The following is a 27,019-nucleotide window of genomic DNA, read 5'->3' as shown; positions in this document are numbered from 1 at the left end:
ACACCCACCCAGGCCTGCAAGAGGGTGCAGCCGCTGGCCTGGGGAGGGTCTGCGGGTGCCAAAGGTGACAGCAGCAGATGCTGGACCCCGGGAGCTCTCTGCCCCAAGTCGCCTGCAAGGCCTCTGGGGACTGGCCTGCCCACAGCTGGACCTGATCACCAGCTCGCAAAGTGAGATCACGCAGCTGGCGGCGTAACCAGACGCGCAGACCTTGCTCGCTGGTGGTTTTTTTTTTTTTTTTGGTGGGTTTTCTCTGCAGCGGCTAGAAAGCGGGAGGCCTCCACCTGGCCCCTTGGGCCGACTTCGAGGAGCCAGAGCAGAGAGATTCCCGCCCGGGGTGGCGTGCAGGACGATGCTGGCTCTTACGCGAGCTTCTGCCTTCAGGGTTCTGGTCCTCACCGCCCTTCTGCCCCCGCCGCGGTGCGCCCAGGACCCGGGCATGGTGCATTACATCTATCAGCGCTTCCAGGTCTTGGAGGTAGGTGGCATCTGTGCGCCTGATCTGGGCACCTGCCTCCCGGAAGTCCTTCCTCTCACCCACTGCCCCTCAGGGTTCCTCCTGGGACAGCTGGAACTTGCCCTGCCCGCAGCAGGACGGGCGCCTCCTCCCTCCGCACTCGGATGCATTGTTCCAGGTCGTGCTGATGTAGCGAGGGTGCTGACGGCACACTTGCTGCTCTTCATAGACGAGCGGTCTCTCTGGGACCTGGAGCAGGGCCTTCCTCCATCCTCCAGTCTGGCAGTTTCTCTCGTCTATGAAGGGAGGACGAGAGTTAAATTGACCTCTTATGGCTACTCTGAAGGTGTACCGCACTAATTCCTTCTTAGAACATTGCCTGGCCTGGGGCTAAAATGTCTAAAATGCTATTAGCCACTCATGCAGTTTTAAAATAGCCACTTTTTGGTCACTGTCCTTCACGTCTTACTCTCTGAGGATGAGAGCAGGGCTTCCTGTTCTTTTTGTCTCTTTATGATGAGCCATAAGGTCACTGTAAAAATCATGCTAGCCGAGTACTGAGAAGCTCTGAGCTTTGGCTGAATTGGACTTGCGTTTAAAAATAAGCAGATTTCAGCAACATAAAACAGAAAATATCCGGGCCTTTTTTGCCAAATGTTGCAGCAGCGGCTACTTCATTAAAATTTGCAAAACCCAGCATTTTTGCAGCAGAGACAGGCTCCCAGGGGCAAATGTACCCCCCCGCCCGCCCTGGCCTTGGCCACACCCTGGCCTGGACTGTGGCTATTTCATCCTTCACGCCTCGCTTTCTTACAAGTTAAATTTCAATTAAATTACTTATGTTCTTCCAAAGACACACTTATCTTCAATATTTATCTTCTATGTTTTCCTGAAGCCTCTTCACGTCCAAACTATTTAGCTACCGTCAGAGGAAAAGTATTCCTCAGAGCAGGCTGCGTGCGTTTCCTGATGTCAGGCAGAGGCCTGGATTCGTGGGTAAAATGTCCCCAGGCTGGTGGCCGCTTTCTGCTCCTTCTTTGTCCCCCCCCCCCCAGACGCCCCCTCCCAGTCTCACCTCCTGAAATGTGCCAGGACGACACTGCCCCGCAGTCCCTCTCGTTTTAGCACCCACCTGCCTCGGGGATTAGCGCCAGTCACATCCTGCAAGGTTCCCAGCAGACACGGGTATCCAGCAGAGACAGATACTTTCCAAGCTATGAACGTGGATTTTAAAAGATGCGGGTATGGGGAGTTCCCGTCCTGGCGCAGCAGAAACGAATCCGGCCAGGAACCATGAGGACATGGGTTTGATTTCTGGCCTTGCCCAGTGGGTTAAGGATCCGGCGTTGCCCTGAGCGGAGCTGCTGGTGTAGGTTGAAGATGCAGCTTGGGTCTGGCATTGCCGTAGCTGTGGTAAAGGCCAGCAGCCGTAGTTCTGATTCAAACCCTAGCCTGGGAACTTCCATATGCCGTACTTGCGGCCCTAAAAAGCAAAAAATTAAAATTAAAAAAAAAAAGATACGGATGTGATGGATATAGAGCTTCCCACGCTGGTCACGTGCCCTGGGGACGCCGAGCCCCAGGTGGCACCTCTAATGCCCGATGCAGACAGGCAGCGACCAGTGACGTGATCTGCACACTGAGGGATTGGTGTCAGAGGGAAGAAAAAAGAGGATAGACAGAGAATTTCTTTCTTTTTTTGGTCTTTTTAGGGCTGCACCCATGGCACCTGGGCATATGCAGGTTCCCAGGCTAGGGGTCGAATCGGAGCTGTAGCTACCAGCCTACACCACAGCCACAGCAACACCGGATCCTCAACCCACTGAATGAGGCCAGGGATCGAACCTGCGTCCTCCTGGGTTCATTAACCACTGAGCCATGATAGGAATTCCCATTCACTTCTTCTTTCATTCATTCAGTATTTAGTGAGCACTGCTAGGTACCAGGTGCTGGGAATGGAGCTACTTCTGGAAATGTATCCTCAGAAAATAGCCAGAGAAATACACAAATATGTAAAGACAAAGTTTTGTTTTTAGCATTGTTTCAATGGCAAAACATTGGCAACCACGTAAATGTCCATGCTGATTAACAAGAGTCAAATAGGGTAAATAAAAGTATATCAATTCAATGGGATTGCGTCATTAAACTTACGGCGTAGATGTCCGTTAACTGGTATTGAAATCTGTCCACAATCCATCAGCAAGTTAAAAATACGTTATCGGGCGTGCCCAACGTGGTGCAGTGGAGGCTAATCTAACTAGGAATCCTGAGGTTGCAGGTTCGATCCCCGGCGTCGCTCAGTGGGTTGAGGATCTGGCCTTGCCGTGAGCCGTGGTGTAGGTCACAGACAAGGCTTGGGTCCTATGTTGGCCATGGCTGTGGTGCAGGCCGGCAGCTGTAGCTCCGATTCGACCCCTAGCCTGGGAACCTCCATATGCTGAGAATGCATCCCTAAAAAGGTAAAATAATAATAATAATGAAAATACATTATAAAACATACATACAGTGAAATCACATTTAACATTTATATACGACTAAATGCAAGGAAACACTTTTAAAGATTGATACACAAAAGTGTTAGTAGTACTTGGAATTAAGGCATTATGGGTGATTTTTATTCCTCCCCTTTTGATTATTTATATTTAAAAGCAATCGTTTCTATGAATGAGAGCTATGGCTATTGCTCGGGCAATTGAAATAACTAGCAATACTTTGGGGTTTTATTTTCTGACTGAAGCAAGGACTGCAGAAATGCACCCAAGCCACGAGGGCGTACATCCAAGAATTCCAAGAGTTCTCGAAAAACATATCCACGCTGCTGGGCCAGTGTCAGAGCCGCACGAGTGAGTACAAGAGCGCGGTGCATAACCTCGCCCTGAGGGTCGAGCGTGCCCAGCGCGAGATCGACTACCTGGAGTACCTGCGGGAAGCCGACGCCTGCGTCGAATCGGAGGACAAGACGCTGGCAGAGAATCTCATCCAAGACGCTGAGGAAAAGAAGAAGATCCGGACACTGCTGAACGCAAGTATGTGATGGCATCTGTTCCTTCCCTTTCGGGACATCAGTCTCTGCGACAGACCCACAGAGGTCGCGGCCTGACTGGTGAGAGCTGGGCGCGAGCTCTCGAGGGCCGGTGCCCGGAGAGAGCCCTTATCGGGAAACAGGTGTTCAAAGGAAACCCCAGTCTCGGAAAGCAGCTGTCCCTTCCCCTGGGGCCCCAGGGAGATCGGGGCCTCGGTGTCAGAGGTCAGCCGGGGAGGGCCTCTCCAGGGAGACTTGGGTCGGGTGAGGTGTGCGGCCCAGCTCCTTCCAGGGAGAGCAGAGGATTCTCCAAGCACCCTGCCGTTAGGGAGGGGCCGCGCACGTGCCAGGAAACTATGAACTCGGAAATGGCCACAGCCAAAGCTCAGGGCCAGGGACCAGGGCCAAGGATTCGTGTCTGTGCTGGTGGGATGATGATACAGTCCAGGTCTTTGTCCCCAGTCTTGTGATCCATCAGAATCACTTCCAGGCCATTAGGGATCAGGGTTCGGGGCTCACATTACAATAGCCAAGTACCAAGCAATGAAAGCGTAAATGAGAAGGGAAATTTCCTGTGCAGGAGTCCGTTTCATTAAAACAAGGAGGGAGATAAGTCCCTCCCTTGGAGGCTGTGTTCTGAGCTGGTTTCATTGCAAATAGGAAAACTTTATTTATATGCTAATTAGGCCTGCTCCAAATGCAAGACATTCCTTCAGGTAACGGGGACATAAACTGTATGCCTTGGTTGCGCTAAGGGTTTCACGTTGCCTTCTCGCTGTGATCTCTGTCAAAACTCCAGGGGCCCCTGTAAGAAGGGTCTCCCAGAATGAGGCGACCTTTGGTCTGAGTTTTGAACAAAGTTAGAGAAGGCTGAGCAGAGGGCGCATCCCACGAGGGTCCCACAGACCAAAGGCAAGTGACCCTTCCATGCGTGTCTGCAGAGACGGCTGAGTGGAAGCTGTGGGGCCAGGTGAGATAATGACAGACCCTGTGCGCTGAGCTGCGGGGGTGAACTTGACCGGAGATGCTGTAGTGAACCGTTGAACGGTTTTCATCAGGGGAATGACGCGCGGGAAGAGGGCAAGACGAGAGAGAGGACTGACTGGGAAGTACTGCAGGAAACTGGGCAGCGAGCGCTGGTGTGCGCCTGTCGGTGAGATGGAGTGGGACGGATGGATTTGAGCGGCTCTGAGAGCTGGGAAACACGTGGCGAAAAGAAATGAATGTGAACAGTGAGTGAGAAGGGCGAGTCCAGGATGTGACCGGGTGTTTGGCTTTGGCGGTCGGGTGGTTGGTCCGGACACTGAGGCAGGCCGTCCAAGAGGCGTTTTGGAGCACTTACCACTTTGTTTGTTTTTTAGGGGTGTTTTGTTTGTTGGCTTGCTTTGTTTTGTGTTGTTTTTGGCGCACTTATTACCCTGAGATCTTGTAGTTCATTGGTTTGCTTGCTGCTAATTTGCTGCCTCCCCGTCTGGAATGTGAGCTGTGAGAGCCTGAATCCCGCATCACATGTTCAGGGCTGCGTCGCACGCCTGGAATGGGGTCTATGTTCAGTACCTAGTGGTTAGTGAGGAGCCGAGTGAACGATTGAATAGACAGATCGTTGGCCCAGACGGGGGGTTATGAGGTTTTGATAGAAAAGAGCACGTCCTGGAGTTCCCTGGTGGCTCAGTAGGTTAAGGACCTGGTGTTGTCACTGCTGTGGCACGGGTTCAGCCCTGGGCTCAGGAACTCCTGCATGCCATGGGTGTGGCCAAAAAGAAGAGAAAGAGAGAGACCATGTTACCGCCAAGTCAGGAGACGGAGAGGAGGGAGCTTCATCTATAGTAAAAAGCACCTGGTCAGGCTGGTCAACTGCGTGATACTTTTGGCCCCGTCTAGAGTTAAACCCCCTCCGAGAGGAGCAATGGGCGTAAGCCTGGGCCGTGGGACAGGGGAAAGGCCCAGGGTGAACCTGCAGAGAATGAAGAGTGCCCTCAAAATCAGGCTGATGGCATTACGGTAGCCTGAACGAGCGCGGGGCTGAAGTTTTGTGCCGGGGGTCAGAGCTGTGGAGCCAGATTGTAGCCCTGAGATGCTCCGAGCCCGCAGCCTTGACTGCCGTCCTGCTCCTGCTGCTGTCTGTCTGCTGCGGCCCCTTTCCAGCTAGAGCGCAGCAGAGGTCCCGAGTCTGCACTCACTGTCTATGTTCTCAGCCTTCTTCCCCTGCCTCATCTCTCAGACCCTGGAGACCAAAGTAGGCGAAAACTCTTCTGACTTTTTGGCGATGGCTGCCTCTGAGCCTGCTGCCTGGAGCCCTCATCTGATGATCGGTGGGTTCATGATGCAACAAGCAGGGTCTGGCCCCACCCTTGCTGGCCCTGTGTTCACAGTGGGACGGAGGAGGGAGCTCGTCCTGCCCTGGCTTTCTTTCCACTTCTCCTGCCTCTGGTCCTGCTCCTACTGCTGTCACGTCGACCTTCCCCTGACACACAGGGGATCCTGTCGCTTCTCCGTGTAGCATGTTTTTGTTGTTTGTCACTGGTTATCAGCAGCCACCCCAGCAAAGTCCACCCAAAGCTCAGCCTGTTATGCAGGAGGCCCTTCACCAAGTGGCCTGAGCTATCTCCCTCATTTTCTTCTCCCATAAGTCACCCACGTGCTGTAGCAATTAAATAATAGGAAGAACACACACGATGTTGCAAAAATGCTGTGGATTCTCTGCAAACACTTTTGGGGGGCCCCTCGCCAGGCGGATGGGCCCCTAGTGCTCCTGGAGCAGCTCATCGTCCCCTGCAGCACTAACCCCCCACCACACACATGCGTGTGTGCATTCGACCCCCAGCCAGACCCTGAACCCCTGCCGTCCCCCTTCCCCGTATCACAGAGCCCAGCCCAGGCCTCCCAGGAGCCTGGGAGAGACACTGACGGCCGCCGCCCCTCCGAGCTTGGTTTAGGGAAAGATGAGCCTGGAGACAATCACGACCGGGTGACTCAGGCGCTCTGACCTCTCCTTTCCAGAGGTTCTGTGCCAAGGACGGGCCTGGGCGGCCGGTGTCCCCCCCACGCACTGCTGTGTATTTCACACCCTGTGTCCCTCCCCTACCACTTGGCCGTTGCTTTGAGTGGCTATGCCTGTTGGTTGTTCTAATGCTGTGTCACAACTCACCACAGCTTTAGCAGTTTAAAATAATATGCATTGAGAAAAATTTGAAGTGCCGTCAAGTAATAGACATGGAGTTTCTGTGGGGTGGGGAGTCCAGGCACCGCTTCGCTGATGGCTTTGTTCACGGTCTCACGAGGGTACCGTGCCATCAAGGTCTTGGCGGGGCCACATTCTCTCCTGGAGCTTGGGGTCCTCTTCCAAGCTCGTCGAGGATGCTGGCGGAATTCCCTCCTGTGGTTGTGGGACGGGGGCCCTCAGCTTCGAGATGCTGCCCTCTCCGGCTTCCGTTGTTCTCCAGCAGTGCGGCTGCTGTTCCTTCAGAGCCAGGAGGAGGGCGCTCTCTTTGGGAAGAGCCCAGTTCCTCTTGTAAGCGTTTTTATCTAAGTCAAGCCCACCCATAATCCTCTTCTTTTCCATTAGCTCAAAATCAAGGGATTTGAGACCTTAACTACATCCAGAAAATCTCTCTAGCTGTGTCTTGTAAGGTAACCTAGTCGGCAAGCAGTGCTGTCCTACTCCCAGGGCTGCCCCCGCCCCGCCTCTGGGCAGGGGATCGGGGAGGGCGTGTCCGCTGGGGGAGTCTTAGGATTTTGTCCATCCCAGCCCCTGCGATGAATTCCCTGGACCCCGCTTCTTCCCACAACGCTCCCATCTTCCTCTCTTCTAACCTCGACCTGCTGGGACTGTGCCAGCCGTGGGACTTTCACCAAAATCCTGAGCCTCAAGGCAGCTATGTGGGCACAGCTCTTGGGATCATGAGCTGGGGAGGTCACCAGAGGTCCCAGCAAGAGTTTCGTTCATAGGTCCATGCCATGCCGTCTTAGGGAGTTTTGGGGAAGCTTACAGAGAGAGGATAACATTATCTTCCTTGGAAAACTCAACACTGTGCCCTAGGAGATTTCCAGAACATTCCAACATCTAGTCTGAACGGTTCTCATTTATGCTAGGAATATTTGCTGGACCACTACAAAGGGCCAGCTAGTGGGGAGATAAATGAGGTAGGTTTGCTCTGTCCTTAAGCCACTTCCTGTAGAGGTATTCTCACGTCTTCAGCCCTTGTTTAGAGGTCATCCCCAAATGGTGCTCGCCTGAGGGCCACCATCCGGGGAAAATTCTGGGAACCTTAACTGTAATATACACATGCTCTCTTTCTCCTTCTCCCTCTCTCTCTTCACTTTCTCACATGCACACACAATTTGGAATGCATCGAGTGAAAGTTACTCAAATACAATCTCACTTATATTTTAAAGTCGCTCCAAGTCTTTGGTGCTATGACTGTTAGAACCGAACAGAAATTTTGCCTTGACCTTGGCCACCTGCGGCAAAGCACCACTGCCGCTCAGATACCCAGATTGAGAACTGACCCAGCGAACAGTCTTTGGCAGCTTCCACAGGCTGCATTCTTGTGTGGATCAGAGGAGTATTAACCACTTTTTAACTTGTCAATAGCTTGTGAAGAAAAATTCTCAAGGCATTCAGAACAAGCCAACACGGCAGATTTTATTCTACGTCCTTTTTATGTCCCTTTTTTTAAGACAGGTGCTCAAAGTAACTCTCTCTGTGCTGAATTAACTGACATCTTTGGTTAGATCCTGTTTCAGATAAGAAAGTCTGTTGCTGCAAATTCAAAGGCCTCTGGGATCCATTTAGGTATAAATGTGCATGCCTCATATTCAAAGCCATTCAAAAAACAAAACAGAAAATAAAGCAAATGAGCACAGACCCCACAGGAAGCCAAATAGTGCATTTGTGAGCCAGCTCCTAGGTCCATTAGTCTGTGATGCTGAGTGAAACAAAACATCAGCTGATGGACAACAGATGATTCTGCCCCGAAGGAGGGTATTGAAGGTCAGCAGAGGTGTGAGGCAGGAGAGGGTAAGAGCTCTTGAGTGTGTGTATGTGTTGCACGCGCGCACACACACACACAGGAGTTGCTGCATTCATGGGGCAGCAATGCCAAAGCGGTAAGTACAGATTAACCTATGCTGCCTGCCGGACTGTCCCATAGGTCACTGTGCCGGGTTCAGAGAGACCTGTGGACATAGCACCTCCTTTGTGTGTGCAGCCGGAAGGCCCATCGCCTGCGAGGCTGCCTCCAGAACCATCCCTGCCGATACTGATAGAAGGTGCCAACGTTGTTGTAGCCGATGGCTTTTGGCTCCAGGTGGCGTGAACCTCCACGTTCATTCTCTCTGCAGCGTTCATTTGCTCGTGCATCCAACACATGTCTACTTGAATTCCAGAAGGAGGTTCGCCTCGTGCCAGGCGTTAGAGACGGAACTTTGACTAGGATGACGTGCTTGTCCTCGACACAAGCCGAGTGGGGAAGCTCCCCAAGCAGAGCCAGGAAGACGGATGGGCGATGACTGCTCTGCTGGGGGGCATCACAGGAGCCCGAGGGCAGGTGGGCCGTGATTCATAAGGTCGGGGTTACTGTGAAGGTGAGGGGAGACTGGGCTCTGGAAAGTAACCGTCAAGGCAAGTTTTAATGTTGGAAAAGCACTAATCAAACGGAGAGCAGAGAGAAAGCACCTCAAGGGAATGGGGCCGCGTGTGCCGTGTACAGTCCTCATCGGGCTCGGTGCTCAGTAGGCATCGGGCGGAGGGGAGAGTGGACGGGAATGAGCCAGACAAGTACTCAGCTCCTTCACGCTGAGCCGCATCCCACATTCAAGCTGCAGGGAATGAAAATTACATGGATGGTAGTGGCTAGTAGTTGTTAAGTGCTTGTTAGGTACCAGATAATTTTAAGTATTTTCTATGTCTTGTTGGATTAGATGAGCTAATTCTTACAACAAACCTGTGAGATAGGTATTATAATTATCCCTGTTTTATAAGTGAGGAAATCAGGCCCTGAGCTATCAGTCATTTGTCCAAGGTCTCAGAGCTGAGTGATGCCAGAGCAGGGTTCAGACCGAGGTGGCTGAGTCCTACACACACTAAGTTTTCCCATCGTGCTGTTCTGCTTTGGCATGTCTGGGCTCAGGTGCAGGTTTTAGGAGAGTCTTTCTGGCTCCAGAGTTCATGTTTTGTTTGTTGTCTTTTTGCCATTTCTTGAGCTGCTCCCGTGGCATATGGAGGTTCCCAGGCTAGGGGTCAAATCAGAGCTGTAGCTGCCAGCCTACACCAGAGCCACAGCAACACGGGATCCAAGCCGTGTCTGCAACCTACACCACAGCTCACGGCAACGCCACATCCTTAACCCACTGAGCAAGGCCAGGGATCGAACCCGCAACCTCATGGTTCCTAGTCGAATTCATTAACCACTGTGCCACGACAGGAACTCCTCCAGAGTTCCTGTTGGACTGGCAGTGGGGGAGTCTGGGGGCTGGTAGGAGGGAGAGACGGGCAGGCCGCCCCGTGCTGTCTCAGGGGCCCTCATGTAGGAGCCTCTGTTCTGAGACTAAAGACCCACTCAGCTGTTTCTGATCTTGTGCCTGTTGGGTTTATGAGTTTGTCGCGGGACAGGCGGGAGAGCCACGTCAGTCCTCTTGGCCGTTGTTGGAAGGTTATTGCCACCCACACGCGGACTCGGTGAAGTCGTTCTTCCAGTTCCCAGCCAAGAAGGCTCAGCGTCCCTCTCAGCCTCCTTGGTTTTTAATTCCCTGTCTTTTCTCCCTTTATTTTTAGGCGATAAAATTCCTGTGGCTTCCCCGCAATTCTCTTAGTTAGCAGGAGTCCCAAGTCCCCACTGTGGCTCAGTGGGTCAAGAACTGGACGCAGTCTCTGTGAGGCGCGGATTTGATTCCTGGCTTCAGTCAGTGGGTTAAGGATCCAGCACTGCCACAAGCTGTGGTGTAGGTTGCCGATGAGGCTCGGGTCCCGTGTTGCTGTGGCTGGGGTGTAGCCCGGCGGCTGTAGCTCCGATTCGACCCCTGGCCTGGGAAGCTCCATATGCTTCGGGTGCCGCCCTAAAAAGAAAACAAACCCCCCACTCTCCTGTACTAAATTTTTAGCCCTCGTCTGATAAGTTGCTGTGGCGAACAGATTCTTCTTCTGAATGCCTCTCAAGTCTATTCTTTCTCTCTCTAATGCACTCTCATCCGCTCCAGTCTTGTTACCATAGCAACAGGCTCCTGCCTGATCTTCCAGTTCCAGGGCTTCATCCTGAATTACCACCGTGGTTCTCTTGCTAGAGTTACTGCATCTTTGCTCTGTCATTTTTTTTTTCCCCCCAGGAACACACCATGACATATGGAAGTTCCCAGGCTAGGGCTCAAATTGGAGCTGTAGCCACCGGCCTACACCACAGCCACAGTGATGCCAGATCCGAGCGGCATCTGTGACCTACACCGCAGCTCATGGCAATGCTGGATCCTTCACCCCCTGAGCGAGTCCAGGGGTCAAACCCGTGTCCTCATGGATCCTAGATGACAAAACTGTGGCTCAGAGCTTCTCGCAGGGCCATCCTCCTCCCACTTTCCCGATACACTGAAGAGTAAGCGGCACCCTCGAGACACACTAGACTCATCTCAGTCCCTCGCACTCACACTTGTCCCACCCTGACTCCACGTGAGGTATCTGCCACGGCGATGCTGCCGAACAAACCACGTTGAAAGTTAGTGGGTTCAGACTATTGACTATACTGATTACGTCTCGGGAGTCTACAGGGCCCCTGGGCAGCTCGGTTGACCTGGGCCAGGCTGAGCTGTCCATGGAGGGACTCCCTGGTGCATCTACAGTTGGTGGCTCGTTGCCCAGGGGATGGCCGTGGACGATGGCCTTGGCTGGAATGGCTCTGTTCTTCTCTGTGTGTATCTGATCCCTCAGGAGGCGAACCTGGGCTTGTTCTCAAGGTGGAGGCAGAGGACACAAGTACACCAAAGGCTGGTCCCTCTCCCCACGTTCCTTTGGCCAAAGCCTGGTCCCGGTCTGGCTCCGGAGCCCATCCTTCTAGAAGCCCCGCTAATTGCATCCAGATGAGGCTTTTGGTCTTGCTGCTCCTGGAAATGGGCAGCAATCATGATGGGTTTTTAGTTTGCAAATTTCTATATGGAAGCCGCGGGTGGGACATTCGTGTGACGGCCAGTTTTGAAGTGGCGTTGATCTCAGGGGAAGAATCCATGTGGAAATGTCAAAATAACTCTTTTCCAACTGGGCAAATGGGACGCTGGAAGTACCACACCCAGACCTTGAGAGGCATTTCCATCCTTTTTAGTCTGGGTAAGAATATTACAGGAGAAAACAGCACAAAATACGGCAAAACCAAACAAACCCACTATGCAAAACCCCAAAACCAGCCCAGTCTTTAAATGGAAATTGAATAGAAGCCAGAAGGTCATAATTCTAAACCTAAGATGCTCAAGATGTTGCAGCAGTCGGATAACTGATGCAAAACTGAGGCCATTGGATCAGAAATTCCCTGGGGGACTGCCCAGGTCCGTGCCTTACTTTACACGAGTGGTGAGCAGCTGGGAGCCTCTAGGCCAGCCGTTCTCAAACTTGTAGTCTCAGGAACCCTTGGCATTTAAAAAAATTATTCAGAAGCCCAAAGAGTTTTGGTAGAATATATGCTATCTTTGGAAATTTACCGTATTCACAGTTACAGCAGAGAACTTGTCATCTGTGCCAGATGCCCTGCTGGGATGGGATACACAGCAGTACATAGAACAGACTAGACAAAGCCCTGCCCTCATCGAGCCTACACGCTATTGAGGGAGCCACATAATAACCATGACAACAAGTAAATGTGTCGCCTGTGTCAACTAGAAGATAAATACTATGGAAGAAAACCAGCGAAGGTGAGGAGGTTGTGGAAAGCTGGCCGCGTCTGAAAAGTCACACCTGCAGGTGGTTGGCCGTGAACTCCAACCTGTTATAGGAACTCAGAGTGGAAGCCGTGGCCCCTGTGCTTCTTCTCAGAGGTTTTCCCAGCCCCCGCACCTTCCATGCTGTAGGGCAGCCCCCAGCGCCGCAAGCCAGGAGCCCTGCACGGCCCGTTTTCTCTTGCATACGGCCCATCAGGCCTCTATACTGGGTGCCTTGGAATGCTGCTAGTGTTGGGAAGCTAGAAAAGACCTTTGGTATGGATTTGCTGGAAAGTTCTGTGCAGCTCACTGACATGTACAGACCCCTTACTGTACTCCAGGCCCTGCTGAAGCCCTCACTGTGGACTCAGAAGCCTTTGCAAAGGCAAATCCTCCCCTGGCTCCCTGAGAACTAGTTCACAGAGCTGGCCTTCCTGCCTTCCTGCCATCCGTCCAGCCAGGCTCTCGGTGAAACAGCACCTGCAAATGTCCACACGTACCTCTGAGTACGTGGCTCTATTTGATTTCTAAGTTGGCCTCGCATGAGTTGGGGTAGCAACGGACTAAGACTGTGTCCTCTCAATCCCGCCGATTCTTGAGTTTGGACAGTGAGACTTTGAACGGTGAGGGCAGTCTGTGCAGTGCCAGGCGCCTGCGGTGAAAAGATAAGTGAGACACAGCCTCTGTCTGAAATGCTTGCAAGGAAATGAAGCAGATAAGCCGTTCCAGCTCAGCCTGGGGGCTGCCCTCGAAGGGAGCTGCACACAACGCTCTGGACACGCGAGGAGAAGCAGGCGGCTGCTGTGCAGGAGTCGGGGAATTTTGTTTGGACGATGGACCCCAGGTCAGCAAAGATGAGCCAGGAAAAGGCAGCAGGAGGGGTTGGGGGGGTAAAGTCTAAAGCTTGTGAGAGGCCAGTTCAGTGACTGGTGACTGGTGAGAGGCCAGTTCAGTGACTGGTGACTGGTATTCCAGCGTGGCGGGGAAGTGACAAGGGAGGTCAGGAGAGGGACCTTGGGTACCAAGCTGAATTGGTGGGGAGGGGTAAAGAGGCAGGTGGGGTTGACAGATACGCTCTACTGTCTGTAAAATAGGTAACTGACAGGGACCACCGTGCGGCACAGGGGACTCAGCAGCTTGTCGTTGTGATGTAAGCACACACACCTGCGTTCTTCTTTAGATTCTTTCCCACTATATATACACAACTGATTCATTTTCTGTATACCTGAAACGAACACAGCATTGTAACTTAACCACATTATTGCCACTGAAAACATACATAAATAAATAGAATCTAACTTGAAGAAAAAAAGGAAATTTATTCTGTGGACAAAAAGCATGAAATGGCCCCAATTTCCAGAACAGTGAAGTCCACGTGGACAATCTTACTGCAGTGGCTTGAGGCTTTGTGATCGAGTCCCCCTCGGAGCGCTGTCATGTGTGTCCGTGTTTACAACCCCGTCCCTGTCACTTGATAGGTCTCGACAGGCGTTTATTAACGTGAATCTGGGTCAGGTGGCTGAGGAAGTCAAGATTTATAACAGAGAAGTTCAAGGAGCTGTCAAAATACTCTCGGCTTTCAGAAATTCTCTCTCTCTCTTTTCATGGCCGCACCAGCAGCCTCTGGAAGTTCCTGGGCCAGGGACTGAGTCTGAGCCACAGCTGGGACCTGATGCTTTTACCCCACTGCCCCGGGCTGGGGATGGAACCCACGTCTCTGCTGTGACCCGAGCCGCTGCAGTTGGATTTTTACCCCACCATGCCACAGTGGAAACTCCAGAAATTTTCTTTCTTTCTTTTTTTTTTTAGTGAATTCATCACTTTTCTTCCCAAGCAAATCTGTTCTTCCTCCTTCCTGCTGCCTGGGGTGTTCCGCCCCCAAAATTCTGGGTCTGGCTTATGACCAGCTCCCTCAACCAAATCTGTTACCTGACTTCTCTGTCTGTTTCTTAAACATCCCCATTTTTTAATATCACTATTTGGATGTTTCTGTCTGCCTCTCTCCCTGCATCCACCCCCCCACCTCCCTGTTCCTTCTCTGCTAATATCCAGACAACTGTGTTTAAAATATAACTGATTGAGTCACTCCCCTGCAGAGGGACAAGTTTCACCACGTGTAGAGATTACTGCTGCTAAATAAGGAAAAAAATATTTTAAGGATTCAAATAAGTGTGTTTATATATGAGTTCACTCTGAGGCCTTGGGCCAGATTCTATCCTAATGGCTTGTCTCCGATTCCGCCTGAGGGGTGAACCTCAGATGTTCACTCTCTGGTTTGCAGAATGTCAGTGTCTCTGTTCAATAATTTGCACCCTGGCTGGACTCAAAGGCTTTCAATTTATTTCCTACCCTTTTTCAACCTTTTGCTCCTGCTAATTATCTCCCCTCCTCCGGAGAAGCACCGCAGGGAGTTTTAACTTCCTTACTTGCACCCTGGCAGCCTCTTCTCCCCACATTCCGCAAGAAGGAATTTATAAAACCAGAGAATGGAGTTCCCGTCGTGGCTCAGCGGTAACGAACCCAACTAGGATCCATGAGGATGAAGGTTCGATCCCTGGCCTCGCACAGTGGGTTAAGGATCTGGCATTGCCGTGAGCTGTGGTGTAGGTCGCAGACGTGCCTCGGATCTGGACTTGCTGTGGCTGTGGTGTAGGCCGGTGGCTGTAACTCCGATTCAGCCCCTAGCCTGGAGAAAAAAAAAGCATAAAAAAAATATATGTATAACATCCACCTGAAGAAACGATAGCAGGCTACCCCTCTTGTTTTATAGCTGGGAAAGCCAAGGCTGGATGGACAAAGGGACTTACAGGGAGTCGCGCAGAGAATCGGAGATGGCCTTCAGACCCCCTGGGTCTCTGACTCCCAGTCCCAGGTTCTGGCTGCCGCGGGACAGGAGGAACTGCAGGGAAGGCACAGGGGAAATTTCTGTGCACTGCCCCCCACTCCCCACAACTGTGTCTCCCTGATCAAAACTGTCCAACGCTGTTTTGTTTTGCTATTTCTCTGAGGATTCTGCATTAGGAGGAGGAGGAGAAAGGAGAATGTTTGTATTAGTTTCTGCTGTATTTTATTGTTTTGTCTCTTTAGGGCTGCACCCTCAGCATATGGAGGTTCCCAGGCTAGGGGTCAAACTGGAGCTACAGCTGCCAGCCTACACCACGGCTGCAGCAATGCCTGATCCTTAACCCACTGAGCGAGGCCACGGATTGAACCCGAATCCTCATGGATACTAGCGGGGGTCGCTACTGCCGCACCACAGCAGGAACTCCATCCCTCTGCTGTATTTGAAGTGAAGAGTTTCTCGCTGGTGAGACGTTGAATGTGCCTTGTTCTAAGTCGGAGAATCTCGGGGCTGGGCTGCAGGCTGCTAACTTTCCTCCCAGAGGGGTGGGCTGGGCGGGGAGGGGCTTCCCGGTCAAGGCAGGTGTCCAGCCCCTGTGACTAGGCCCCAGGGAGAACACTGCCCTCAGCGCTCCCTCTCTCAGCCTGGGCTCCCCCATTCCCCACCCCTTCCACCACGTGGGTGCACGCCCCTGCCCTGCCCCGGGGGCTGCCTGGAGGTGTCCTGGCCGGCCCTGCCTTCCAGCTCAGAGGCCATGAGGAAGCAAACCCCCAGTTTGGCAAAGCGGGTCAGCAGAGGGACACGATGGCCAAGCAACTTCCACAGCTCACCTCAAGCCTGGTCTTGGCCACGGTGGGGGTCAGGCCAACCCTCTGGGAGCAGCCACAGAAGATGTCACCATGGAGAAAGCTCCCGGGACTCAGCCCTTCCAAATAAGGTTGCTCCCCAACCCTGATTTGTGTGTGTGTGTGTGTGTGTGTCTTTTTTTTTTTAGGGCCGGACGCCTGACACATGGAGGTTCCCAGCCTAGGGGTCCAGTCAGATCTGCAGCTCTCTGCTTATATCCCAGCCACGCACCGTGGGGTCCAAGGTTATTTCTGGGAGCTGTCAAGGTCTGTGACCGAGCTGAGCCGAGTCTGTGACCTACACCGCAGCTCACAGCAACGCTGGATCCTTAACCCGCTGAGTGAGGCCAGGGATCGAACCCACGACCTCATGGTCACTGGTCAGATTTCTGCTGTGCCATCACAGGCTCCCACAGTTTCGTAATTAGATCACTCACCCGGTGTCTGGACTTACGGAAGTTCAGATTCTTGGTGTCTCAGCACAGAAGGAATTTGGGAAGAGACAAAGTGATGGGCCAGAAATAGGTTTATTAACATAGGACACTTGTGAGAGGCCCAGCTCCGCGGGTTGAGTGGGCTACGTTTTATAACCCAAGGAAAGTGGGGGGCAGGGAGGAGACCACCTCTTCCTCCTCCTCCAGGCCTCCCGCAGCAGCTCCTCCTTCGCATCTGGGTGGAGCCGTCTGTGACCCTAGGAGGTCACACTAGGACAGCAAGAGGGCCGTGACAGATGCTAAACTGAGTCGAACCGTCTCAGGTTTCTGGCTCATGAGGGTCTCTGCTGTGAAAAGTCCTCTTTCCCTTAAACTCCTGTCCTGGGTCCCAGGGGTCATTGTCTGGCTGAACTTGAATGCAGGCCTCACGTTACCCTTCACTTACTGACCTTGGGTGCATGGCCTGCTTTTATTTATGGTGTCTAGTGAAGCAAGCCTGCTTCGTTCTGATGGCTTTCCTGAGCAATGGTTCACGTAGCGAGCTCTCCCAAAGTCCCCTCCCTCGGTGGTGTCCCTCTCTCGCCGTGGTCCCCTTCCGGGCCCTCTAGAGCCACCTGTGCGACTGTCCTGCTCCAGCCCCATCGACCCCACTCCTGCCTTACGTTCCCTTGAGGAGGAGGATGTTGTCACATTTTTAGGTGAAATAATGCACCTGGAAGCATCAAAACAGCTTTAAGGTGCTTCACAAATTGTTACGCCTTAAGACAAACCTGTGGGCAGAACTCCGAATGTGCAGCGCTTTTTAAACCCTGGAAAAACCTGTGCTTGAACAACCTCCTTCGTTCCACACGGGTTTATTGCACTCGCGAAGGTCTCAGCAAGACTGCAGAGGCCAGTAGCAAACATGAAGGCACAGGCCCTGCTCCCGTGGTGCTTGCAGTCTAGTGGTGGGAGAAGGACAAATACCCTCCTGAGTCAAATGTTACGCAGTTCCAGATCTCGAGGAAAGAAGAGGGCTACTTTTAAATCTAGAGTCAGTGGTCGGGAAGCCTCTGGAGGAGATGAGATTGGCCCTGAGATTTGAAGGATGAGTGGGAGCCGACTGTGGGAGGATCTAGGAGCAGAACATTTCAGGCCGACAGAATTGTACGTGCAAGGGCCCTGAGGCAGAAATAACCTTGACAGCTCCCAGAAACAACCTTGACAGCTCCAGGAAAGCCACTGTAACCAAAACACAGTGAGCCAGGAGGGAGGGGGCAGGAGTGGAGAATGGAGCCCCAGAGACAGGGAGGGGCCAAACCGGGCAGGTGCTTTCAGCCAGGGGAGGAGTTAGGGTTTTGCTCCAAGACTGGTAGGAAAAGGGGTTTAGCAGCTCAGCGGCATAACTCGTGTTTTTAGATAGATTCCTCCTGCTGCTTTGTGGAGAACATACTACAAACAGGCAAGAGTGAAATCAGGGAGACAAATTATGGACGACCGTCCTGGTCCAGGCAAGGGGTGAAGATTCATGGAAGGCAGAGGAACACTGGGAGAAGGAGCAGGCGGGACGAGGAGAATTTACACACACACACACACACACACACACACACACACACACACAGTATGTGCTTTTGAGCGTTTTAATTTAACTGCATCATAATTTCAACAGATGTCTACTGCCAAAACTCACTAGTGTGGCGGGATGGAACGAAAGGAGTCAAGGATGACTTTTAGACAAGAAACTTGATTGATGGGTCTTGCTTGAAATGGGAAGACCAGGGAGGGAGCTGGGGGGATGAAAACAGGATTTCTGCTTTGGGCAGGTTAAGTCTGAGGACCTCCAGGTGGGAGTGTTGAATACGCAGGTGGATGAAGGAGTCTGGGGCCAGGTGGACTTCCAGGTAGGATATCAGTCCAGCGGCAAATATGGAATTCATCATCATTCGGAATGTGCATGCTATTCGGAGCCTTGGGCAAGAAGGAAGTGGCTTGGAAAGTGATGCCAGAGAAGAGAAGAGGTCTGAGGACAGACACTTACAGGTGGGTGAGGAGAAGGAGCTGCCACGACGCCAAGAAAACAATCCGGAGCTGTGAGGACAAAGTAGGGGGTTCAGAGATGAGAGAAGAGCTTTGGAAGGGGTAGCAGTCAAGTCACGCGTTTGCTGAGAAGGTGATTAAGATAAAGACCGAGAGAAAAACGTATGGTTTCCAAAGAAGACAGTTTGGGGGGTGGGGGGATGGCTGGGGGTGCAGGATGGAAACCCTATAAGATTGGATTGTGATGATCATTGTACAACTATAAGTATAATAAATTCATTGAGTAATAAAAATATATAGCAATTAAAAAAAAAAAAGATAAAGATGGAGAATTGACCCCTGGATGTGGCTGCACGGGGGCTGTTGGTCACCCTGACAATGACCGACTGGGTGGAGTGGGCAGGGTCATTTACACCTGTGGGGGGCTGGAGCTGGTTAGGGCTCAGGAGCTAATTGGCAGTGAGGAGACTCCTCTTTCAAGGACTTTGGTTATAAAGTAGAACAGAGAAACGGGGCCACCCTAGAAAGTTTCTAGAATGATCTCATGGTCTGTTTGTTTTCAGAGGGGAACGATCCAGTCTGGAAGGGAGAGACTCCTGGGCAGGAGAGGGAGATAATTTCAGGTGCTAAGTCCTTGAGTAGGTGACAGGGACTCGATCCACTGGGAACATAAAGAGAGCAGGAAAGAAGGCAGAAATTTGGGTTCAGATGCAATTGGCTAATGGATTGAATTGTTGGAAACCTCATTCATTCAGCAAATACTGGCCTACTCTGTGCCAGTGCCATTCTAGGATCAGGACAGACCACCTGCAGATAAGACAAAGCCCATGCCCACGTGGAGTGTCCGTTCTGTTGAGGGGAGCTGAGCAATCCCTACGCCGACAGGTGAATTCATAATACATCAGACAGCAGATAATAAGCACTGTGGTGAACAGGAGCCAGGGTAATGGAAAGCTGGAGGAGGAGGCTGCCATTCGGAAGTGTTAGTTTGGAGTTCCCATCGTGGCTCAGTGGGAATGAATCTGACTAGCATCCGTAAGGACATAGGTTCGATCCCTGGCCCTGCCAAGTGGGTTAAGGATCTGGCGTTGCCGTGAGCTGCCGTGTAGGTTGCAGATGTGACTTGGATCTGGCTCGGCTGTGGCTGTGGTGTAGGTCGGCAGCTCTAACTCTGATTTGACCCCTAGCCTGGGAATTTCCATATGCCGTGAGTGCAGCCCTAGAAATACAGAATTTTTAAAAAAAATTTTATTGAAGTATACTTGCTTTACAATGTTGTTTTAATTTCTGCTGTGCAGCAAAAGTGACTCAGTTGTATATATTCTTTTTTGTATTCTCCATTTTTGGTTTTTTGGGGTTTTTTTGTTTGTTTGTTTCATTTTTTGGCTTTTTAGTGCTGAACCCACAGCATATGGAAGTTCGAGGGCTAGGGGTCCAGTCAGAGCTGCAGCTGCCAGCCTACCCCACAGCCACAGCAACACCAGATCTTTACCCAGCACCAGCTCCTGAGCGAGGCCAGAGATCAAACCCACATCCTTGTGGGTACTAGTCGGGTTCATTACTGCTGAGCCACAACCAGAACACCCTTGTGCTGTGTTTTTGATACCACGTATAAGTGATATCATATGGTATTTGTCTTTCTCTTTCTGACTTACTTTGCTTAGTATGATAATTTCGAGTGCATTCATATTGCTACAAATGGCATTATTTCCTTCTTTTTAATGGCCAAGTAACATTCACTGTGTGTATGGACCACATCTTTATCCATGCATCTGTCGATGGACATTTAGGTTGTTTCCATGTCTCGGCTCTTGTGAATAGTGCTGCAATGAACATTGGGGTGCATGTATCTTTTTGAATTATGGTTTTATCTGGGGAGATGCCCAGGAGGGGGACTGCTGGATCATAGGGCAACTCTCTTTTTACTGTTTTGAGGAATCTCTGTATTGTTTTCTGCAGCGGCTGGGGCTTCCATGCTTAGGGGGGTGGTCAGAGTAGACCTTGGTGATGAGGGAGCATTTGAGAACAGCCCGAAAGGGAGCGAGGGAGGAAGCCATGCAGCTATCTGGGGAAGACGTTTCCAAGCAGAGGGAACAAACCGCGTCAAATTCCTGAGGCAGGAGTGTGCTTGGCACAGTTTGAGGAGCAGCAGGGAGGCCAGTGTGGCTGAACAAACCATCACAGTAGGGGAGTCGTAGGAGGGCAGGCAGAGAGGCAGGGGTGGACCGTCCCAGATGGCTGGGCAGGTAGACACTGGAGCTTTACTCTGAGTCAGGAGGGAAGTCCCTGGCGAGTTCGGAGCAGACGTGTGACATGATCTGACTTATTTTTGGACCGATGCCTTGGGCTGCCGTGGGGAGTGGGCTCTGGGGTCGAGTGCGGCTGGCTGCTGCGGCAGTCCAGGCAGGAGGTGAGGCGGTTGTCCCAGTGCTTCTGCTTCCCCAGGGAAATCAGAGGCGAGGTCTTCACAGCCGGTGGAGGAGGGCGGGGTGGAGACTTGAGGAGAGAGGAGAGGCGGTGACCGCTGTGCTGGTGAAATGGTTAAGGCGCCGGGGTAGGCGTGCTCCCCAAGCAGCCGCTGTAACTGGAAGCTCACTACATGCTTACTCCCTCGACCTCTGGGGCTCCTCTGGTCACACTTGTTTGATCCCTGTATCCAGTGTCCCTCCCATCACTCTGTTTTTTGTCCTCAGGTGGCCTGGGGGACCCATATGTTTAACAAAATAACAGCCCACTGGCGCATCCCACTTCTTGAGGTGGCCTCTGTCAGGGCCAGGTGGAAACGGCTCCCCCCACTTCTGTCCACATCCCCTGGGATGGGACACAGGTCAGTGGGTGCAACGTACATAGGAAGGAGGCTGCAAATGTGTAACGAGGGAAGAGGAAGATGACCTGGCATTTGATGACACAGATATGGCCTCCGTGGTGACACAAAGGTCAAGGGAGCAGAGCCCTTCGCTAAGGAGGAACTGATCGGTAACGTCACGCTGCAAGGTCAGCTGCGACATGGACGCACCAGTTCTGAGCTTTCAGTTGGGAAGCCCCTGGTCACACCACAAAGGGGAATTTCTGCGGCGTTAAATGAAAAAATGGGAGGTGAGGACATGGATACAGGGAGTATAAACTCTTCCATAGGAGCATCTAGCTCCCTAGAGGGTTAGAAAGAGTGAGATAACTAGAAAATGGTGCCCACTTGTGGGCGAACTGATGTACAAGCTACAGAACCAGTGGTGAAGGAGAAATCGGAGACGGCAGAACGGGGCCCCTTTATGGAGAGCGTCTCGAAGAAGCCAGGAGAGGATGAGACAGAAGCGCAGGTGCACCTGTTCGTCTTGGGCAGAAGCAATGACACGGCCTCTTCCAGGATGTGGGGGAGGGTAGGAGTTGAGGAAAAGGCTGCAGGTGAATTACAGGAAGTGGAGAAAGGTCATGTCTACTGGTGTTTATGATTTCCAAGGCGTCATTTGAGGGACGAACGAGCTAGTTGTTGGACGGGGGTGGGGGAGGCAGATTTAGGAGAGCTGTCATGTGGAGATGGGCTGGCCATGGAGAAAAGGGCAGAACCAGGGCTCGCTGAGGTTGGAGACCCCCCAGCTGACACCAGCATGAACCACTAGGGGATTTTCTCTACCCACACGCAACTCTCAAGGGCAGAGGCAGACTTTTGAATTGATCCAGGATCAGGGTCAAAGAAGGAAGGGGTTTTGCATAAAGGCGGTAGAAGAAGAGCCTGTTAGTTCCCATTGTGGCGCAGCAGAGACGAATCCAACTAGGAACCATGAGGTTGCGGGTTTGATCCCTGGCCTTGCTGAATGGGTTAAGGATCTAGCGTTGCTGTGACTGTGGTGTAGGTTGCAGACACGGCTCAGATCTGATGCGGCTGTGGCCGTGGTATAGGCCGGCCTCTATAGCTCTAATTGGACACCTAGCCTGGAAACATCCATATGCCACAGGTGCAGCCCTAAAAAGCAAAAAGAAAAGAAAAAAAAAAGAAAAAAGAATAATAGTCTGAATGGCACAGTGAGGAGATAAGAAAATGTGGGCTCCCCCACTCCTTTTTTTTGGCTACACCTGTGGCATATGGAAGTTCCCAGGCCAGGGATAGGATCTGAGCCATAGCTGCAACTTACGCCACAGCTGTCGCAATGCCGGATCCTTAACCACTGTGCCATAGCCATAACTCCCACAGGCTCCTTCTTTTTCCTTCATCTTCTCCCACCTAATTCAGACCCTTATTATGCTATTTGGATTATAGAAATATCCTGCAGATGGTTTCCCCGATTTGATCCTACAAATCGGTTTCTCTTTCTCTCGTGGCCGTCGTGCAGTGACTGCCAGCCTAATCGGTCTTGGAGGGCATCCTCGACCATGTTCCACTCCTGCTCAGAAAACCTCCATAGCTCCCTACCTCCCTATAGAATTAAACCCGTATTCCTTAGCCCCGCCCTCGGGGTTCCAGGCGCAGAGCTGGTTTCAATTCATTACTTTGTTTTATGTATGCATGGTTTTTTAAATTTTAAATGATTTTTATATTTTCCATCATAGAAGTTTCATAGTGTTCTGTCAGTTTTCTACTGTACAGCATGGTGACCCCATTACACATACATGTATACATTCTTTTTTCTCACATTGTCATGCTCCACCATAAGTGACTAGATAGAGTTCCCAGGGCTACACAGCAGGATCTCATTGCTAATCCCTTCCAAAGGCAATAGTCTGCATCTATTAACCCCAAATTCCCAATTCATCCCACTCCCTCCCCCTCCCCTTGGCAACCACAAGTTTGCTGTCCATGTCCATGATTTTCTTTTCTGTGGAAAGGTTCTTTGTGCTGTATATTCGATTCCAGATATGTGATATCACGTGGTATTTGTCTTTCTCTTTCTGACTTACTTCACTCAGGATGAGAGTCTCTAGTTCCATCCATGTTGCTGCAAATGGCATTATTTCATTCTTTTTTATGGCTGAGTAGTGTTCCATTGTGTGTATTTATACCACGTCTTCTTAATCCAATCATCTGTTGCTGGACATTTACGGTGTTTCCATGTCTTGGCTATTGGAACAGTGCTGCATCCCTGGTTTCATCCAGAAAGTGTTTAGCGGTACTGGGTGGAACTCTAGACCACTTTACTAACACTGATTTTGGAGGACTTTCCCGATGTGGTTTTGTTAACTGTTGGGAAAGTTTTTTTCCCCACGCATCTCGGAATGTCCTTCGCGGTGTCTTTCAAGGTCTAATTCAAAGGTAGGTTCTCCTCGATGTCAAATGATAGCTCTCTTCTTTGTCCTCCTTTAAAAACATGCACTTCAAGCTTTATATTCTCGATAGTCACGTACCTATTAAGCAAGACCCAAGCCTAATTTCACACTGCACCCCAGCACCTGTATCCCCAACCCGTGACATGTCACTCAGCATCTTGCCCTGTGCAGGTATCCAAGGTGAGCTGACTAAGTGCATGCATACGGTCATGAACAAATCAACAAATGGATGAGTGGAACGCCTACAATTTTCTAATAGTTTTAGGGACCAGAATCCTTCACTAGAAGCTCATCTCTTCAAGGTGTAAGCTTGATACAATACTTTTTTTTTTTTTTTTTTTTTTGTCTTTTGCCATTTCTAGGGCTGCTCCCGTGGCATATGGAGGTTCCCAGGCGAGGGGGCAAATCAGAGCTGTAGCTGCCAGCCTACACCAGAGTTACAGCAATGCAAGATCCGAGGGGTCCGAGCCTCATCTGCAACCTACACCACAGGTCACGGCAATGCCAGGTCCTTAACCCACTGAGCAAGGCCAGGGATCGAACCCACAACCTCATGGTTCCTAGTCGGATTCATTAACCATTGAGCCACGATGGGAACTCCTGATACTATAATTTTTTATCCTCAGTACTTAGCACTGTTCTGGGAGAGTACTGTAAGCTAAGGATGCAAGAGATACCCAGTACAATCTTGGCAAACAGAACTGAATCAGGTGGCTTCCTAAAGTCATTGTTACTGTCACCCTCAAGGGCTCTCAAGAGTGGCTGGGGCCTCTGGCACGGCAAGGAGTTGTTTATCTCCTGCCTGGCCCAACTTGACTCATGCTTACTCTGATAAATGGACAGTCATGCCCTTGCACAGAGATGCAGCTGTTGATTTAATTCTTTGATTTTTGAATGCTACAATCAATTATGATTGATCTCTGTGGGCTAATCTGACTCTAGACACTGAAGGACAAAAAAAAAAAAAAAAAAAAGAAAGAAAAGCAGGCATCTCTCATGTTTATAAAGTAACCGCCCCTTTTTCTCCTGTCTGGCCAGGCTGTGACAACATGCTGATGGGCATAAAGTCTCTGAAAATAGTGAAGAAGACGGTGGACACAGACGGCTCTTGGATGAAAGACGCTGCAGGTGACTCTCCAAAGGTTTATTTCTTGCCTGGGCCCCGGAGCAACACGGTCTGGGAATTTGCCAACATGCGGGCATTCACGGAGGACAGCACCAAGCCCGGCCCCCGGAAGCTGATCCTCACACACTCCTGGCAAGGCACAGGCCAAGTGATCTACCAAGGCTTCCTGTTTTTTCACAACCACGGGACCCCCAATGAGATCGTCAAGTACAACCTGCACAAGAGGAGCCTGGAAGACCGAATGCTGCTCTCGGGAGGGGTCGGCAGAGCCCCGGTCTACCAGCACTCCGCCGCCACGTACATTGACCTGGCCGTGGACGAGCACGGGCTCTGGGCCATCCACTCGGGGCCAGGCATCCAGGGCCACTTGGTTCTCACGAAAATCGCGGCCGACACCCTGGGCGTGGAACACTCCTGGGACACTCCGTGCCGAAGCCAGGACGCCGAAGCCTCGTTCCTCGTGTGTGGGGTGCTCTACGTGGTCTACAGTTCTGGGGGCCACGGCCCGCATCGCATCACCTGCGTCTACGACCCGCTGGGCACTGTCAAGGAGGACAGTCTGCCCAGCGTGTTCTTCCCCAGGCGGCCGAGAAGTCACTCCGTGATCCATTACAACCCCAGAGATAAGCAGCTCTACGCCTGGAACGATGGGAACCAGATCATTTACAGACTCCAGACAAAGAGAAAGCAGCCTCTGGAGTGACGCGTCCCAGCTGGGAGGGGGAGTGCCAGGAGCGCTGCTCTCCAGGACAGGGAGCCACGGCCCCTCGCAAGACAGCACCCTCCTGATCACACACGGAGGGGGGCTGGAAGTGGGAAGGCACCCGCATCCTTATCGGATGGCACCGCTGTAGGTATCTTTCCGGAGCTCAGATAAGAGTCAGGAATTTTCAACACCGTCCACGCCCCATCCAAACCTCCCGGTGCTCAAGGCCCTCCACGTACTGACCCAGCTTCTTCCAGCCGTTCCTTTCTTCACACTTACTCCACCTCCCCTCGCCCCCGCCCCTTCCCCACCCTCCCAGCCCTTAGAAACGCAGGCAACCTTCTAATACTCGCTGTTTCTCTCCTCCGGCCTTTGCTCAGGCTCCTTGCTCTTTCACGAATGCCCAGCCCATTGAGGTGCCTCCATGTTTCACGGCCCAGCTGCTGTGCTCTTTCTTATTGATGTTTAATCTCACTTTCTTATTGATGTTTCTCATTGAGGTTAATCCCTGGTTCTGGAGCTCCACCACGCTAGGCGATGTTCTAATAAAGTGAAGACGTTACCTTCTGAATACCACGTTCTAGCTACAAAGTGTCTACACCTACGTTACAACTCATCTCACTTACGAGACCTGCAGGACAAGTCTTCACAGATGAGGGAGGAGGGTTTAGGTGAGTCATTCGAAGTATCAAAGCCGAAGAGTTCCTGTTGTGGCTCAGCGGGTTAGGAACCCAACTTGTATCCGTGAGGGTGTGGGTTCGATACCTGGCCTCGCTCCGTGGGTTAAATGTTGCCACAAGCTGTGGTATAGGTCACAGATGTGTCTTGGATCCCAAGTTGCTGTGGCTGTGGTGTAGCCCGGCTGTGGCTGTGACCCCCTAGCTTGGGGACCTCCATATGGTGCCAGTGAGACCCGAAAAAGAAAAACCAACAAACAAAACAAAGTGGCAAAGCTGGAGTTCCCGCTGTGATGCAGTGGCATTGGCTGTGCCTCTGCTGTGCCAGGACATAGGTTTGATCCCCAGCCTGGCGCAGTGGGTTAAAGGATCTAGTGATGTCCCATCTGATCCCTGGCCTTGGAACTGAAGCAAAATCACCAAGCTACAAGATGAAAGACAGAGCTGGAAAATACTGCAGATCCCAGAGTCTTTCATTGTCCAAGGGAGCATCGCATCTGTATGTCTGTTTGCCCAGCCTTTTATAGCATAATAATTATACATTCAGCGTTTCAGCCTAAAAATGAGGATGACCCGCCCTTTCAGCTAGTTTCCTGTCTGCACAAGCTCTTCCTACCGGCCTTTCAAAAAGCTGCTTCCTCCAGAGACCGGCCTAAGGGTGGGGACCCCACCTCTAGTCTTACCTTGACTTACCTTCTGCTTCTCTCTTCTTGCTGGAAACAGAAGAAAACTGACAGTGAGCA

General features: G+C 51.6%; 1 protein-coding gene across 2 annotated transcripts; it reads left to right on the top strand.

Moving 5' to 3' along the window:
• OLFML1 (olfactomedin like 1) lies at positions 1–26,170 on the top strand. 2 transcript variants are annotated; one of them, XR_014814470.1, is made up of 4 exons: positions 1–478; positions 3,195–3,483; positions 24,806–25,743; positions 26,100–26,170. XR_014814470.1 is itself a non-coding variant. In XM_021062306.2 (3 exons), the coding sequence occupies exons 1-3, from the start codon at positions 353–355 to the stop codon at positions 25,594–25,596; spliced, it is 1,206 nt and encodes a 401-aa protein (XP_020917965.2). In that variant the 5' UTR covers positions 1–352; the 3' UTR covers positions 25,597–26,170. The 2 variants fall into 2 exon arrangements, 1 of the variants encoding a protein (XP_020917965.2); XM_021062306.2 differs by having other exon boundaries at positions 24,806–26,170.
• Positions 26,171–27,019: the final 849 nt, after the last annotated feature.

Source organism: Sus scrofa, chromosome 9, assembly GCF_054392235.1.
Source record: "Sus scrofa isolate SSC_HxYL_T2T_F1_AM1 chromosome 9, Sscrofa_HxYL_maternal_Yorkshire_Landrace_v2.0, whole genome shotgun sequence".
Lineage (NCBI taxonomy): Eukaryota > Metazoa > Chordata > Mammalia > Artiodactyla > Suidae > Sus > Sus scrofa.
Note: the sequence above shows the minus strand (reverse complement) of the source record. Positions and strands in the feature narration are given on the sequence as shown.

Excerpts from the sequence above, each read along its gene's own strand:
- OLFML1 (XM_021062306.2), top strand. The coding sequence starts at position 353 with ATGCTGGCTCTTACGCGAGCTTCTGCCTTCAGGGTTCTGGTCCTCACC. Across the intron at positions 479-3,194 it reads AGCGCTTCCAGGTCTTGGAG|CAAGGACTGCAGAAATGCAC; the intron begins GTAGGTGGCATC and ends TTCTGACTGAAG. Across the intron at positions 3,484-24,805 it reads CCGGACACTGCTGAACGCAA|GCTGTGACAACATGCTGATG; the intron begins GTATGTGATGGC and ends CTGTCTGGCCAG.